At 44.4% G+C, this 13,917-nt stretch overlaps 3 protein-coding genes across 7 annotated transcripts in view; 2 read left to right on the forward strand and 1 right to left on the reverse strand.

Moving 5' to 3' along the window:
• UBAP2 (ubiquitin associated protein 2) overlaps window positions 1–13,917 on the reverse strand; it is a 94,924-nt gene that overhangs the window by 16,572 nt on the left and 64,435 nt on the right. For 3 of the 5 annotated variants that reach the window (XM_063422014.1, XM_063422017.1, XM_063422018.1), the window contains 5 exons: window positions 12,405–12,588; window positions 9,800–9,866; window positions 8,903–9,098; window positions 7,572–7,663; window positions 6,632–6,682 (listed from right to left, as the gene is read on the reverse strand). In XM_063422014.1, coding sequence (XP_063278084.1) covers window positions 6,632–6,682; window positions 7,572–7,663; window positions 8,903–9,098; window positions 9,800–9,866; window positions 12,405–12,588 — 590 coding nt within the window. The remainder of the gene's footprint in view (window positions 1–6,631; window positions 6,683–7,571; window positions 7,664–8,902; window positions 9,099–9,799; window positions 9,867–12,404; window positions 12,589–13,917) is intronic. The other 2 variants (XM_063422016.1, XM_063422015.1) reach the window with 1 other exon arrangement.
• Window positions 7–582, forward strand: LOC134563765 (interferon-like). Its single transcript, XM_063422021.1, has one exon. It carries the CDS (start codon window positions 8–10, stop codon window positions 578–580), a length of 573 nt encoding a protein of 190 aa, XP_063278091.1. The 5' UTR covers window position 7; the 3' UTR covers window positions 581–582.
• On the forward strand, window positions 3,681–4,904 carry LOC134563764 (interferon-like). The gene has a single exon (XM_063422020.1). It carries the CDS (start codon window positions 3,681–3,683, stop codon window positions 4,251–4,253), a length of 573 nt encoding a protein of 190 aa, XP_063278090.1. The 3' UTR covers window positions 4,254–4,904.

A 13,917-nucleotide genomic window follows, 5' to 3' on the forward strand; every position in this document is an offset into this window, starting at 1 on the left:
ACCCACCATGGCTGCGCCCGCAGCTGTACAGCCACGCCTGCCGCATGCCGCCGCGGCCCTCCTGCTCCTGCTCACCGCTCTCGCCACCACCCTCGCCTGCCAACAGCTCTGGACACACGACGACACCTTCCCCGGCAACGAACTCCGCCTCCTCCAGGACATGGCTCTCAGCCGCACGCAGCCCTGCCACCTCCAAGAGCCGCCCTTCTTCCCTGACACCCTCCTCCACAACAACCTCCACCCGCACCAAGCCGCCGCCGCCGCCCTACGCATCCTCCAGCAGCTCTTCCACACCCTCAGCAACAACAGCACCCGCCAGCACTGGCCCACCCAGGCTCGCAAAGACCTCCTCAACAAACTCCAGCACCACATCCACCACCTCGAGCAATGCCTCCCCGACAGTGCCACGCTCTTCAAAGGACCATGCAACCCGCGGCTCACCATCAACAAGTACTTCAGGGACATCCACCGCTTCCTCCACGCCCACAACCACAGCGCCTGCGCCTGGGACCACGTCCGCCTCGAAGCTCGCGCCTCTTTACAGCACCTGCACAACCTCACACGCACCATGCGCCGCTAGAACTGACTCCCGCACACCCACACCCACACCACGCTCCCACACCTACTGCACAAACTCTCCCTGAACCTCACCGTCCCCTAGTCTGGGACAACGGAGACGGGTGCAACAACCGCACGGCACCTGCGCCTACAACCACTGCGCCTCCACTGGTACAGGCTTTGCCATTGATTTGGACAAAGGATTACTCTACTTATTTATATACTTATTTATTTACGTATTTATTTATTTATTTGCTTATTTATGCCACAGAAAATAAAGACCTATGACAAAACACTGCCACTGCCTCTCTTCTTCCTAGCACTGCAACCAGTCCGTGGGCCAGGGGAAAGCCACCTCCACTCAACACCTCCTAGAAGCCCTGCTTTACCCAGCGCTCTGCACTGCCCCTCTGCACTCTTCTCAATGGCACAGGCCCAAGCAGGATCCTGCTGCATCACCTACGGAAAAACATTGCCAGCATTTGGCCAACACCACGGAACCACAAAAACAAAACCACACCAAGGCTGCAAAGCACCGCTGCTGCCCATCTGCATTTTTCACACACTACTCCACCCATCCAATCCATGGCTCTCTAACTTAAGAGACAAGGATGTCATGCGGGACGGTGTCAAACGCTCTGCACAAGCCCAGGCGCACAAGGCTACTCACTCTGCGCCCCTATCGATCGCTGCTTTGTAGCCGTAACCATAGAATGTCACCAAAACCCTCAGGAACGACAACTTTCCCCTTTCGAAAGCCACGTTCCCTGATTCCAATCACCTCGTTGGCTTCCACAGGCCTTAGCAAAGTTTCTCTTTGAAGGAGAAGCAGCCTCATCTTCTTACCTGGCACGAAGGTCAGACTAGCTGCTCTGTAGTTCCCGCGCTCTTCTGCTTTTCCCTTTGTAAAAATGAGGTTTTATTTCCCTTCTTTCAGTTATTGGAAACTTCACTTGACAGACGCCATTTCTCAAAAATGATCCTTGTTGGCCTAGCGTGATTCACGTGATAGTTCCCTCAGGACTTGCAGATGAATCTCATCAGGTCCCATGGACTTCCACATATTCAGGTTCCACAGGTGCTCTCAAACCTCATCCTATCCTCCAGGGGCCTTGGGCTCTTCATTCTTCATTGCAGGGCTCCCAGCACTTGCCTTTCGCAAATTTGGCGGTGTGGCTGGAGCTCACTGACACATAAGGCTATAACCACCTGCTCCTCTCAACAACCTGCTTTCCACAAAAGTCCAAAACTTTCTGTCCCAGCGTGACTTTATGATTCTTGTATCCCCAAGTCTCTGTTCTGTTTAGACTGGATATTAAGTTCTGCAACTTTAAAACCGATTCAGAGAATGAATGGGGGGAAGAAGCGCGCAGTTTGTTTCCAGAAACTGCACTCACTCCTCCGCATCCTCCACAAGGACTGCGTTTGTCCGGAGCACAGACGGACAGTGGGAAAGAGCTCTCCTTTGCTTTTAGTTAGTTTGTAGCTAGCTGAGGCAGAGAGGTTCCCCAGACTGTGGCTTTTCTTTGTCACGGAACTGATTTGCACTGCTTTGGACTGAAAACCCAGAAAAACACAAGGAGCTCACGTCTGTGGCCCACCGGAGCCTGGGAGGTGGCGTTTTCCAGCACAAGAGGGACTGATAAGATACTGAACAAGCTGAGCCACACTCTACAACAAGGACTTTCTGAATTTGCCATCTCTTCAGAACTGCAAGAGGTTTTATTGTTTAATATTATTCCTTTTTATGCATGTGAATACTCTGCTTGTTAATTAAACAGGTTTTTTCCACTTTTCTCCAAAGAAATCTTTTCCCAAACCAGATGCCAGAGGGGTCACTTGAATCTGCTTTCTAGAGAGACCCACTGGGGAAGTCACCTCCAAAAGATGCCCTAAACCAGGACACTTACCAATCCCTTCATCCACTTACAGGAACAATCCCACTATGTCTCCAAGAGGCCAGGGATACCATCCCCATGCATAACTGAAAATACCACTAATTACTCTTCACTACTCCTCATATGTTGTGCCTTTGTTTAAAGCCATCTGAAACTACTGGCAGGTTTTTTTCTCCACTCCAGCTGAAGAACCCCAACTGCCTCAGCCTCTCTCACAAGTGATGTGCCCTGGTCCCCTCTGCATCTTCAGAGCCAACCCCCTCCAAAAGCACCCCACCTCTCATGAACTAAAGGGTCCTGATCAGGACAAACTGCTCCAGGGAAGGGCTCCGACAATCCCAAAACACAGCACCCTTGCTTATATGAAAGACACTCTTCTCCCTTTGCTCTCTGGCTGCCTCATCCGTGGAAGCAGCGGAAACACCACCATGCCCTCGCTCTGGGGCCAAGCACATGGGACCAGAGGCACACAGCAAGCAACACAGCAGCAGCAAAGCTCTTCCTGTTTCCCAGCTCCTTCTCGTCTGAGCCTGTTTTTTAATGTCTTGTTGCCCAGCCACTCAGCTTCCAAGACTGCACCTAGGCTGGTCTCCATGCAAGAACACTTTCAGGCCAGAGACAGTCTCTTGTACACTGCCACTGTCCCTGGGCAATCATGGCAGCATGGGGAATCCCAGCCCTCACCCACTGACATCACTGCACATCCCTTGAAACCACAAAAGGAAAACGGTGGCTAAGATGAAAATACTGGCAAGCCACAAAATGAAAGGAAAAGTGACCACAGCCACCACCAGGGCATTGCAGGTGGAAACAATGCCCAGGAACAAAAGAGACTTCAGCTGCACAGCACAGGCCTTAAAGATGGCCCTGCAGGTGACAGGGAACACCAACGTCTGTCCCCAGCACACCTGACCCTGACGCCTCTAAACCAGTACTTTCGTAGCCCCGCTCACCCACCACTGCCACTCTTCCCTGGCGCACCACTGCCAGCACAATCCCCAACCACAGACACCCCAACTAAACACTGCCCCGAGACCACCAAAGCCACCAGCCCAGCCTGGAAACCACAGGCGGAAACTCCCAGCAACCAGAAAGCAAGGAAGGGAAAGCTGCCGCGGTACAAAGCCGCACGCCCGGCAGCACCCCAAGCACAGCCACCATCAGCACCGCCAGGCCTCACCAGGCTCCTGCTCAGCACCACCCCACAGCTCCCACGCACCCACCATGGCTGCGCCCGCAGCTGTACAGCCACGCCTGCCGCATGCCGCCGCGGCCCTCCTGCTCCTGCTCACCGCTCTCGCCACCACCCTCGCCTGCCAACAGCTCTGGACACACGACGACACCTTCCCCGGCAACGAACTCCGCCTCCTCCAGGACATGGCTCTCAGCCGCACGCAGCCCTGCCACCTCCAAGAGCCGCCCTTCTTCCCTGACACCCTCCTCCACAACAACCTCCACCCGCACCAAGCCGCCGCCGCCGCCCTACGCATCCTCCAGCAGCTCTTCCACACCCTCAGCAACAACAGCACCCGCCAGCACTGGCCCACCCAGGCTCGCAAAGACCTCCTCAACAAACTCCAGCACCACATCCACCACCTCGAGCAATGCCTCCCCGACAGTGCCACGCTCTTCAAAGGACCACGCAACCCGCGGCTCACCATCAACAAGTACTTCAGGGACATCCACCGCTTCCTCCACGCCCACAACCACAGCGCCTGCGCCTGGGACCACGTCCGCCTCGAAGCTCGCGCCTCTTTACAGCACCTGCACAACCTCACACGCACCATGCGCCGCTAGAACTGACTCCCGCACACCCACACCCACACCACGCTCCCACACCTACTGCACAAACTCTCCCTGAACCTCGCCGTCCCCTAGTCTGGGACAACGGAGACGGGTGCAACAACCGCATGGCACCTGCGCCTACAACCACTGCGCCTCCACTGGTACAGGCTTTGCCATTGATTTGGACAAAGGATTACTCTACTTATTTATATACTTATTTATTTACGTATTTATTTATTTATTTGCTTATTTATGCCACAGAAAATAAAGACCTATGACAAAACACTGCCATTGCCTCGTATTGCACTACTACTGCAACCTGCCCCTTTTCCAGGGGAAGGTCACCTCTAGTCAACATCTACTCCAAGCCCAGCTCCAAAGAGGGCTTTGCATATCCCCTGCTCACGCTTCTCACTGGCAGCTGCCGAAGGAAGCTCTGGCATCAACCTCTGGAGAAACATCACTCGGTGTTAGGTATCATCATCACAATTACATCTTGGGTCCTTTTTTTCCTCAGTAGTTTCCACCCCCCTTCCTGATTATCATATGTGAATGCCTCATGACGAGGAAGGCACAGGCCTATTGAAGACAGGTGACAGATCTTCTTCAGCCTCGAGAAGAGAAGGCTGCAGAACGACCTTACTACAGCCTTTCAACACCTCAATGGACCTTACAAAGAAGAACCGAAAATACAATTTTGAACAGCACCTGCAGTGACAGGCAATGGACTACAGGTAATGTCTCTAAACAAAAAGAGAGTAGGTTTACATCAGGCATTAGGAAGAAATTCTTTACTATGAGGATTGTGAGGCACTTGAACAAGCCCTAGAACTATCGAAATTACCGCATCCCTGGAAGTGTTCAAGGCCAGACTGGACGGGGCTTTGTGCAGTGTGGTCCAGGAGGTTTCCCTTCCCATGGCAGAGGTGCTTGCAATCAGATTACCTCTTCCAACATAAAACATTTAAGGATTCGTGTTGGAGTTTTGGAGGACTGTGGAACCAAAATGGGAGCAAGGAAGAGTGTGAGGAGGAAAGAGCAGAAGTGTGATGGCACAGAAGGTAGCCCCACTCCCCATTCTCCTATGCCACCTGGAAGATCAAGGTAGAGACAATCATAAGTGAAATTAAATCCAGGAAAACATGAGAGGTGAAGGGAAGGTGTTCTGTAGATTTGGTTTTATTTCATTATTTACTTACTAGTTGCCCTGATTTGATGGCTAAGGAGTTAAACTAATTTCCCCAAGTCAAATCTCTTCTGTCCATGACCATAACCAGCAACTAATTTCTCCCTGTACTTATCTCACCCCACATGCCTTTCAGGATGTATTTTCTCCCCTGACCAGATGAGGAGGGGAGTGATTAAGCAGCTTGTGACCACCTGGCATCTAGCCAGTGTTAACACATTACAACATGTGTCTCCTGGCCCTGCAACTTCAAATATTTTGCATCTTGCTGCCACAAAAATAATTCCATGCATTTCAGTTGACTGTTCTTCAAGTATTGTGGCTTCCTCCGGTAAAAGTTTATTCATGTGCTCAACTTTGGGGTTTTTTTAAATTCAGAGTCTGCAGTCTGACAGGGCCTTGTTTGAGTCATCTCTGCATTCACCTTTAAACTATCTGACTCTGGCAGCTCCAAGCTCTACATGGAATACTTGGTACTTACTTGGGTTTTACGTTATGGCATTCATCCAATCTTCTCAGAGCACTGCTCACTGCTCCATTTCTGCCTCTACAGATACACTGCATCACTCTAGTATGTAACTCTTCTCAGTTACCTACTACCAAACCTTTTCTCCAAGTTCCTTATCCTACATTTCTGATAGGAAAATTCTTTATCGTTTTGCAATCTAGATTGAGGCCCTTTTTGAATCCACCTGGAAGCTCAGCCTGTTTCATATGCAATTTGCATTCTGGATCCAGATAAGGAAAAAAACTTGGCACACTCTTGCTCTTGCAGCTCACCTGCATTTGTGTTCCCATGATGCATAAGCAAAGGTCAATACCTATGAGCACCTCCAAAACCTGTCAGATACACCTACTGGCTACCAACTTGTGTACTTGCTGTTCAACCTTACCTCTTGGCAAAAAAAACCACTTAGACTTCAGCTAGATTAGATGAAATGTCATAATGTTGCTACAAAAATTAAGACATTTCTCCATTCAGGAGCACAGAGCACACTTGTGTCTATTTAGAGATTTTGCAGCCGGACAAATGATGCAACATGCAATTTTTTTATCAATTTACACAATCCTCGTGTAAACTAAAAAAAAAATAATATAGAACATAAAGAAAAGCTCTTAACCACCGTTAAATGAACCAATTTATGTGGCACAAACTATCAACAGTGAAGACAACTTCTTTAAAATAAGTAAGTCATTTACTTACCATTGGCAGTCTGGATTGAAGCATCTGGAGATCATCATAACCATAAATCTGCTTAAAGACAGATAAAAATACAACATCATTATAACACTTTTTTTTCTGATGGCCATCAATTTGGGGCTTTGAACTGAGTCTGACTTAAGCTCAGGCTGTGTTAAAAGTCTACAGCTATGTCGCGTTGTGCTAGCATGGGGAACTGTAGCATTTCAAGGAGAGTAGAACTGAAGTTAAAAAGGCTTGTCACTCATGCTGCTTCCTAGTGACTCTGAGGAGAGTTTGATTGTCCCGTCTTCAACACAGTTTTCACGGACACATCATTCCTGAACTTATGAAAAATCTACCAGGCATTCAGATTTGGGAGTAGAGAACAACAGCACTCTTTGCTGTAATCATTGCTTCAAAGAGCATTAAGATTTAAGAGTCAGTGACTTGACCACAACACAACCTCCTGGGTATCTCCTCACCATCAGTTTGATATACAAAAATTACTCATATAAAGGTTTGGATTCAAAAAACAGATAACCAAAAATACATTGATGCTGGTCAGACATCAAAAAGCTATGTGCAGTCTTTCAAACCATGACACACAGGATACATGGCACATTTCAGTCACCGTTATGGCAAATCCATTCCAATAACACAAAACTAAGAGAGCCTAAATTTATTCAAAGGGCCTAAAACTTGTTAACACTGAAAACCATAGCCACACCCATGTTTAGCTGCAACAGCAGCCAGATCAGGTCTGTACTAAAAGCTCTGCAGTTTACAATAAACAATAAGCCTCTACTGAACATATTTCAGATGTACTTTAGCATTCATAACAAGAACTCCAGGTGTAACATGTGCCACCAGAAATGCCTTGGCATAGACAGCAGCAGGTCTGGAGGGCCCACTTGCACCAAGGGCTAAAAAAATCAAAGACAGAAACAATGAAACTGCTTACTGGGTAGGCAGGCAGAAGTCCTCCAGGTCCCACAATATACTGGTTATGCAACAAGGGTGGTACACCCTGGGGCAGGTTTGGGGGAGCTTTGCCTGTAGAATCAAAATACAGACACTTTAACAAGCCTTTAGAAAAGAAAAGGCTTCAGCATTGAGTTGAAGATAGCTCACAAGATAGCTCACAAGTTGTGGCAGCTGCACCATCTTAGGTTATAAGGAGGAGATCTTGTGCTGTTTGATGAGTATGCTCAAAATAGCCTGAAGAGTTTAACCACGCCTCAAGGGAGGGAAAGCACACACAACCTAAGCCTGAAAATAGTTCTATCAGAGAATAGCTTGATTTTGTAATTTACTTTGTCCAAGAGGATTACAAGAATTACAAAAACTTCTCTTTTGCTCAGTCCTTTCCTGAAGGCAAATTTAGAAATCATTCTCAATCTGAGAGAACAAATTCTCTCATTTCCTGCTCTGTCAACACATTCCCTTTATCACCAGCATTAAACTGGAAAGCATTAAATGTTGCCAGCATGCTTTCTGCAGGTGACTTTCTACAGCTAGGAATAGCAAAGTGAAGACTGAAACGGTTACAGCTGCCTTCATGAAGCAGTGCTAGGAAGCAGAGCAGTAAAAGAACAATGCAATTTGGCCAGTCATAAGATATTTCATTTACAAGCTAGAGAAATGAGAAATACTTCTCTAACTAAGCCTGATCCTTAACAATATATCACTCACTTCTCTCTATAGGATTTCCTTTTAGCAGTTCAGGATCATGAGAGAAGAAAGAGAGTTTAGCACCACTTCCCCTTCAGTGCAAGAAGCCTCCCAACCCTCTTTCTCCACGGACCCTCCTTCTGAAGTGCTATTTGCTGTGCAGTAACCCAGACATTTCTTTCCTTTCTGTATAAGTGGCAGAAAGGATATGATATATGATAATGTAGACACTGCAGAATATTTTGACACTGCCAAATGAATTCAAGTCACAGAAAAGCTTGAAACTAAAGCTTATGTGAACTCACAGTCAGGAGCTGATCATTGGAATACAAACTGAGTGAATTTTATAGCCCAAATCTTCCCAAGTCAGAACTGCTCTAGTGTGTATTTATAAAGCTCTTTGGGGACGGAATGTGCTATATAAATGCCACATAACACCCTAACAAATATTTCAAATACATAAAACCAGGCAACTTTATTTCATAAGCCAGCAAATACAGCATGCTGGAAACGCTAGTGAAGACTGTGGACTTCTTAGTGTTGTTATGGTAGGTGAGATGCTCAACTGACAGCCCTGCTGACTGAAATCCTCTATCCACGTGATCAGTCAATATTGCCAACCTGAAGACACTAAGGGAGCTGCCCGTGTGGTAGCAGCTGGTATAGACACACTGGCAACACTCAGACCAAGGCTGTTTGTAGTGTTCATACTGCTTGCCATGCTGACAACCGAGGAGGTGGTGCTAGTGGCTGAGGTTGAAGCAGTTGAAAAGGTTGTTGAAGGCTGCAGCGAAGTTGTGTTCTCAATACTAGTGTGCTAGAAAAGGAGACAAAAAGAATGAGGTTCACAGAGCAAATAAACCACAGTGGAAGATGCTGGGAAAAAGGGGAAAAAAACCCAAAACAACACAAAACCAAGAAAAACTTATATAAAACTTATTATAAAATAACAGCAGCACATGCAAAAGATATGTATTTTCTATGTACCAAACAAGCAACTAAGTTGCATGCTTGTGATGTTATTGTGATTTAAAGAAAATTATTGTATGAGAGCTAAACTCAAATTGCTATACCATCACAAAATTGTAATACAGTAACTCAAATGTAACATGTATCTTTCCATCACCTGCATTTTGTCAGTTAACCTCTCCAGTGCTCTTCTGACTGCTAACAATACATATTCTGGAGACATTTCAGATTGCCACTTTGAAGTTGTTTTTGTTTTGTTGCTTTTTAAAAAGCAAGATTTTTTTAAAAATTTCATCGCCCCTAGCTGGCATGACAATTTCCCTCGCAGCTGTGTGACTGGCAAGTCTCTATCATAGCTATCCCTGACCTAGTACAAATCACAAGTGGTAATCACTTTTCCCCCACTACTGGGCTGACCTTCTTCCCTGAGGTAAAGCTCTTGTTTTGATTCTTGGGGTACTGAGAGACATCCATCTTTAAGAGATGGTCCTAATTATGGGACAAACTGGCTATTTGCCAAGCACTTGTTTTAATACTAACAGGACTTACCACATGTGATGTGCTTGAAGACAATAGTGAGGCAGGAGAAAGGCTGCTCTGATGATTGGAAAGGGAGCTGGAAGGAAATTGTAAAGAATTAATATAATTAATTTTCCCTTTTTAACACAGATATGCAGTAGGACATTAGTTAAATAATAAAAATTCTAGGTGTGTGTGCATACCTCAAGTAACAGAGTAGCTAAAGAAAAAACTACATGTAAGAGTGTGCGTATACACACAGAGGCATGTATACATGTGTACATGAATACAGACACCTCCTACAGGTACTTTGTCCTTTAATTAGTATCCTACTATCTTTTAATGAAAAAAATACAGAGTCATTATTACTAGCAAGAAATATCTAAAACACTTTTCATTTTTATTTTTCAATTTACTGTAGCTTTAGAAAAACTATAGTTGCTTCAGGAATCAACCAGCGATGACTCCGCAACGCATAAAGTCCAAAATCAAAACAAGGTTCACACAAGCACAAGCCCAGTTAGTCATTCTTCCTCTGATGCTTCTTACCAGGAAGGACAAATTTTAAGTGAGGCAGTGTTTTTGTTTGACTCATTGGTCAAATGTGGTGTTTCTCACATTTTAAACTGCATAACATTAATTCAACCAATTAGAACTGCAGGGTAATTGCCCCATAATTCATCCACAGATCTTCAAATGTCTCCCTGAAAGGTGACTGAAACTGGCACTTAAACATTTAAGTTTACAAGTTATGCCGTATATTCGAGGTCAAGAATGTAACTTACTGTATATAGTATGCAATAAACTGAACCAACATTGAACAAAGGTAAACAAAACGAAGATATAAAACACATGTATAGTTTGGTTCTCAAAAAAACCCTTCCTTATTAAATAAGAAGCAGGAGAGATCCTAACAACAAAATTAGTTTTGTGCTCTCTCTGGAAATAGCCACAAGAAAACACAGCAGTTTTCATACCAATGCTGACAGCTACATTACATGACCTAATTTAAGGGCAAACACTACCGGCAGCTCTTCAAGGCATGGGCTCAGAAAAAACTTTCAGTTTCATAGATTAACTTTCAAAACTGTCCTCCTTCTGCAGGAATTACAACATAATCACTTTACACAGCAAGGGAAAACATAGTTCAGTCCAACATAACAGTTTTATACCACTCCATCACTCACTCTTCCCAGCTCTTTTGATAAGCTTTCATTCATCATCAGCCTACGGTAGACACACTGGGTAGCCATCAGCTCTACCAAGTCAGACACACTGGGAATTCAGGCACCCTGACAATAGCTGAAAACTCTGTATCTGCCCAACAGCATCAACTTCCAGCTGAAATTTCCATCCATTTATACAGCTTTTCAACAAATCAGTGTGGGGAAATGTGACCAATGTACAGGAAATTGTTCTTGTTCGACATATTTACTATTTTATTCAACAATTAAGTACTAGAGTGCTAAAAGAAAAAACCTATATCCTAGCTGTGAAACAGGAAAAAAACCTGATATCTCAAATCAGTTTATTACATTAACAAATACAGTACAAAGGTGAGTATCAAAAATATAACTCAATCAATACAGTTTCAGGATGTCATTTTGATGCCTTTTTCAGGCTTACCTAAAGACAGAGGCCAGACAAAATTAAGAGAATAAAAATTGGTTATGTTTATAGAAGGGACTTAATGTACATTAAGAGCAGACAAAGACCCCTTCAGGGCCTACATCCAAAAATGGATGACCAGTCACAAGTTTTCACACTTTTATAAGTTTGGTCTATTTGCATATTGGGGATTAATCATTCAATTACAGCTTCAGGTAATGAAGTCATTTACCCCAAGTTTGCGCCTCCCCAGCTCACTTTTTTTTATACTTTTTGGGGCCTGAGACAGTAAGGTGTCCTTGACTTCCAGGCCTAGAGAGGAATTGCTTTGTCTGACCTAAATGTGAAGAAAGTAGCTAGCACTGTATATGGAGTTTAGAGTTATATGCTAAAGAATTGAAGGATTGCAAATATATGGAAAATATACAAACTGAAATCCTAAGGCATCAACAACTGATGATGTAATAAACATTCAGAAAAACAGACAGTGCAAATGAGCTGAATTGTGCTAGATGCACTTCCAGGAACATCAATCTGATATTTTGAAGTACCTTAAGGAAATCTCTTAGAAAAAGAAAACACATACAATTTCCCTGTGAAATTATTTCAGGGTTTTATTTTTAAGAAATAAAAATATAAATGAGACTACAGTATTTCGAATAGGCCATGTAGTAAACTGTTAAAGAATGATTTCAAACATATGATACTGAACAAGAATAGGAGGTACAAAGCAAGAAAAATAAACTGGGGGAATTGATTTAGTGACCATGATTGAAGCAAACCTCTTGAAACACTAAGTTGTATATGTATCATGAAAGCTTGAGGGCTGCAACTGCTCTGCCATTAGGAGGCAGCCCAGAGCTCACACTTCGCAAGCAGAAACATTCTGTTCTCTTCTGACTCTCTCTCCTAACTCTGGTTCACATTAGAAAAGCGACCCCTGGTGCCCGACAGCCCCATATGGAACCATGCTTACACCTGTCCTATCCCCAAAACTGACTCCCAGTTTATCACAACTCTACTGTACCTGCTCAGCTGGGAGAGCGAGCTGCTGGCCAGATCACCGGACTGAGGCAAGCTGGGCAATGCTGCCACATGCTGCGATGCTGAAGGCAGAGGCGAGGCCGTGGTGGACACCATACTAGGCAGAGAACCAGCTGAAGGTAGTGAGGGAGAAGGCTCTGTCTTAGGTGCTGCAACTGATGAAGTAGCTGCAACAAGTTAAAAAGAGGCATTCAAATTAAAATTACAGCATACTTGACATCTCAGCTGAGATGGCAGGAACACAGTAGTATTCTGCCCTTGGCCTGCAAATATCTGACCATTAAGAACTGGTAACTCTATCATGCAGTATGGCTATGAAAGAAAATTCAAATACAACTGAATTACCATTTTTTTTCCTTTAAGCTCTGTACTTACAATGAATTTACAACTATCACCGCCACACATGTAGTAAACTACCGTCTTCTGCACTTCACCTGCCACTATCTGGATTACTAACTTAGGCTCATAAAAGTAATTTTAAAAATCCTTGCTTTTGGTTCAGCAAACGTAAGTCATTTCTGCCTTTTCAAGGCACTGTACAAATCTAATTTCATCTACAGCTCTGTTTCTTCATTCCAACCTACACAGCACCTTTGGGGATGGAGACTGAGATTGCTGAAGTACAGGGGTAGATAACAACTTATCACTTTGGTATATTCAGTCAAAAGTGCAGTGCAGTAGAATGAAAGAAGCCACAATGAAAGGCCGGAATTGAGCACAGCATTAAGCATGTTTTATGGCTATGGAGTTGTCAAATATTGACTCATTTTCCTTAGGTAATAAAAAGTGTTAGGTTTTAATTTACACTTTTTAGGCTACTTAGATTAAAACTTGTTTATAGGATCACTATACTGTAATAAAATGCTTAAAAATTCTACACCCAACATGGTTCCCAGCTGTTTAACTTGTTCCTTCTCCTACAAAAATAACAAAGAATTAGAGACACTCATTCACCAATAAAACTCAGAAAAGAGTTGAGCCCTACCTTCTGCTGGGCCATGTTCCTGCACCACACCAGGGACCACTACCCAGTGGGTCATCATTAACTTGTAATGTATGTGAAGACACTTTTAGACTGATCACCAAACAAAAATCAAATACACTTGGAAGTTATATATTAGAGTTTCTTACTTTATTGATTTGATTTCCTAACTAAATGACCAAAGTCAGGTTGTTGAGTTGCAATATAAAACCTTAAAGGAATCAAGTGGTCATGGCCTTGGCAATAAGTATGGCCTCTTAGAGAAGGAAATCCAAGTGACAAACATGGTTATGAAGGCAGCAACTCTATCACCTAATAACTCCTTTTATATCATATAAAAAAGGAGTAAATAGCACTTAAAACTCTCAATATATTAAGAGCAGGATTCCCATCTTAAAGAAAAAGTAGATCTCCTCAACATAAGGGACAGAATCACCATTTTAAGATCTCCTACAAGACGCCTGAATGCAATGTGCAAGACAAAAGAACCAGGAGACAAGTAAGATGATAAGAA

This window comes from Prinia subflava, chromosome Z (genome assembly GCF_021018805.1).
Source record: "Prinia subflava isolate CZ2003 ecotype Zambia chromosome Z, Cam_Psub_1.2, whole genome shotgun sequence".
NCBI lineage: Eukaryota > Metazoa > Chordata > Aves > Passeriformes > Cisticolidae > Prinia > Prinia subflava.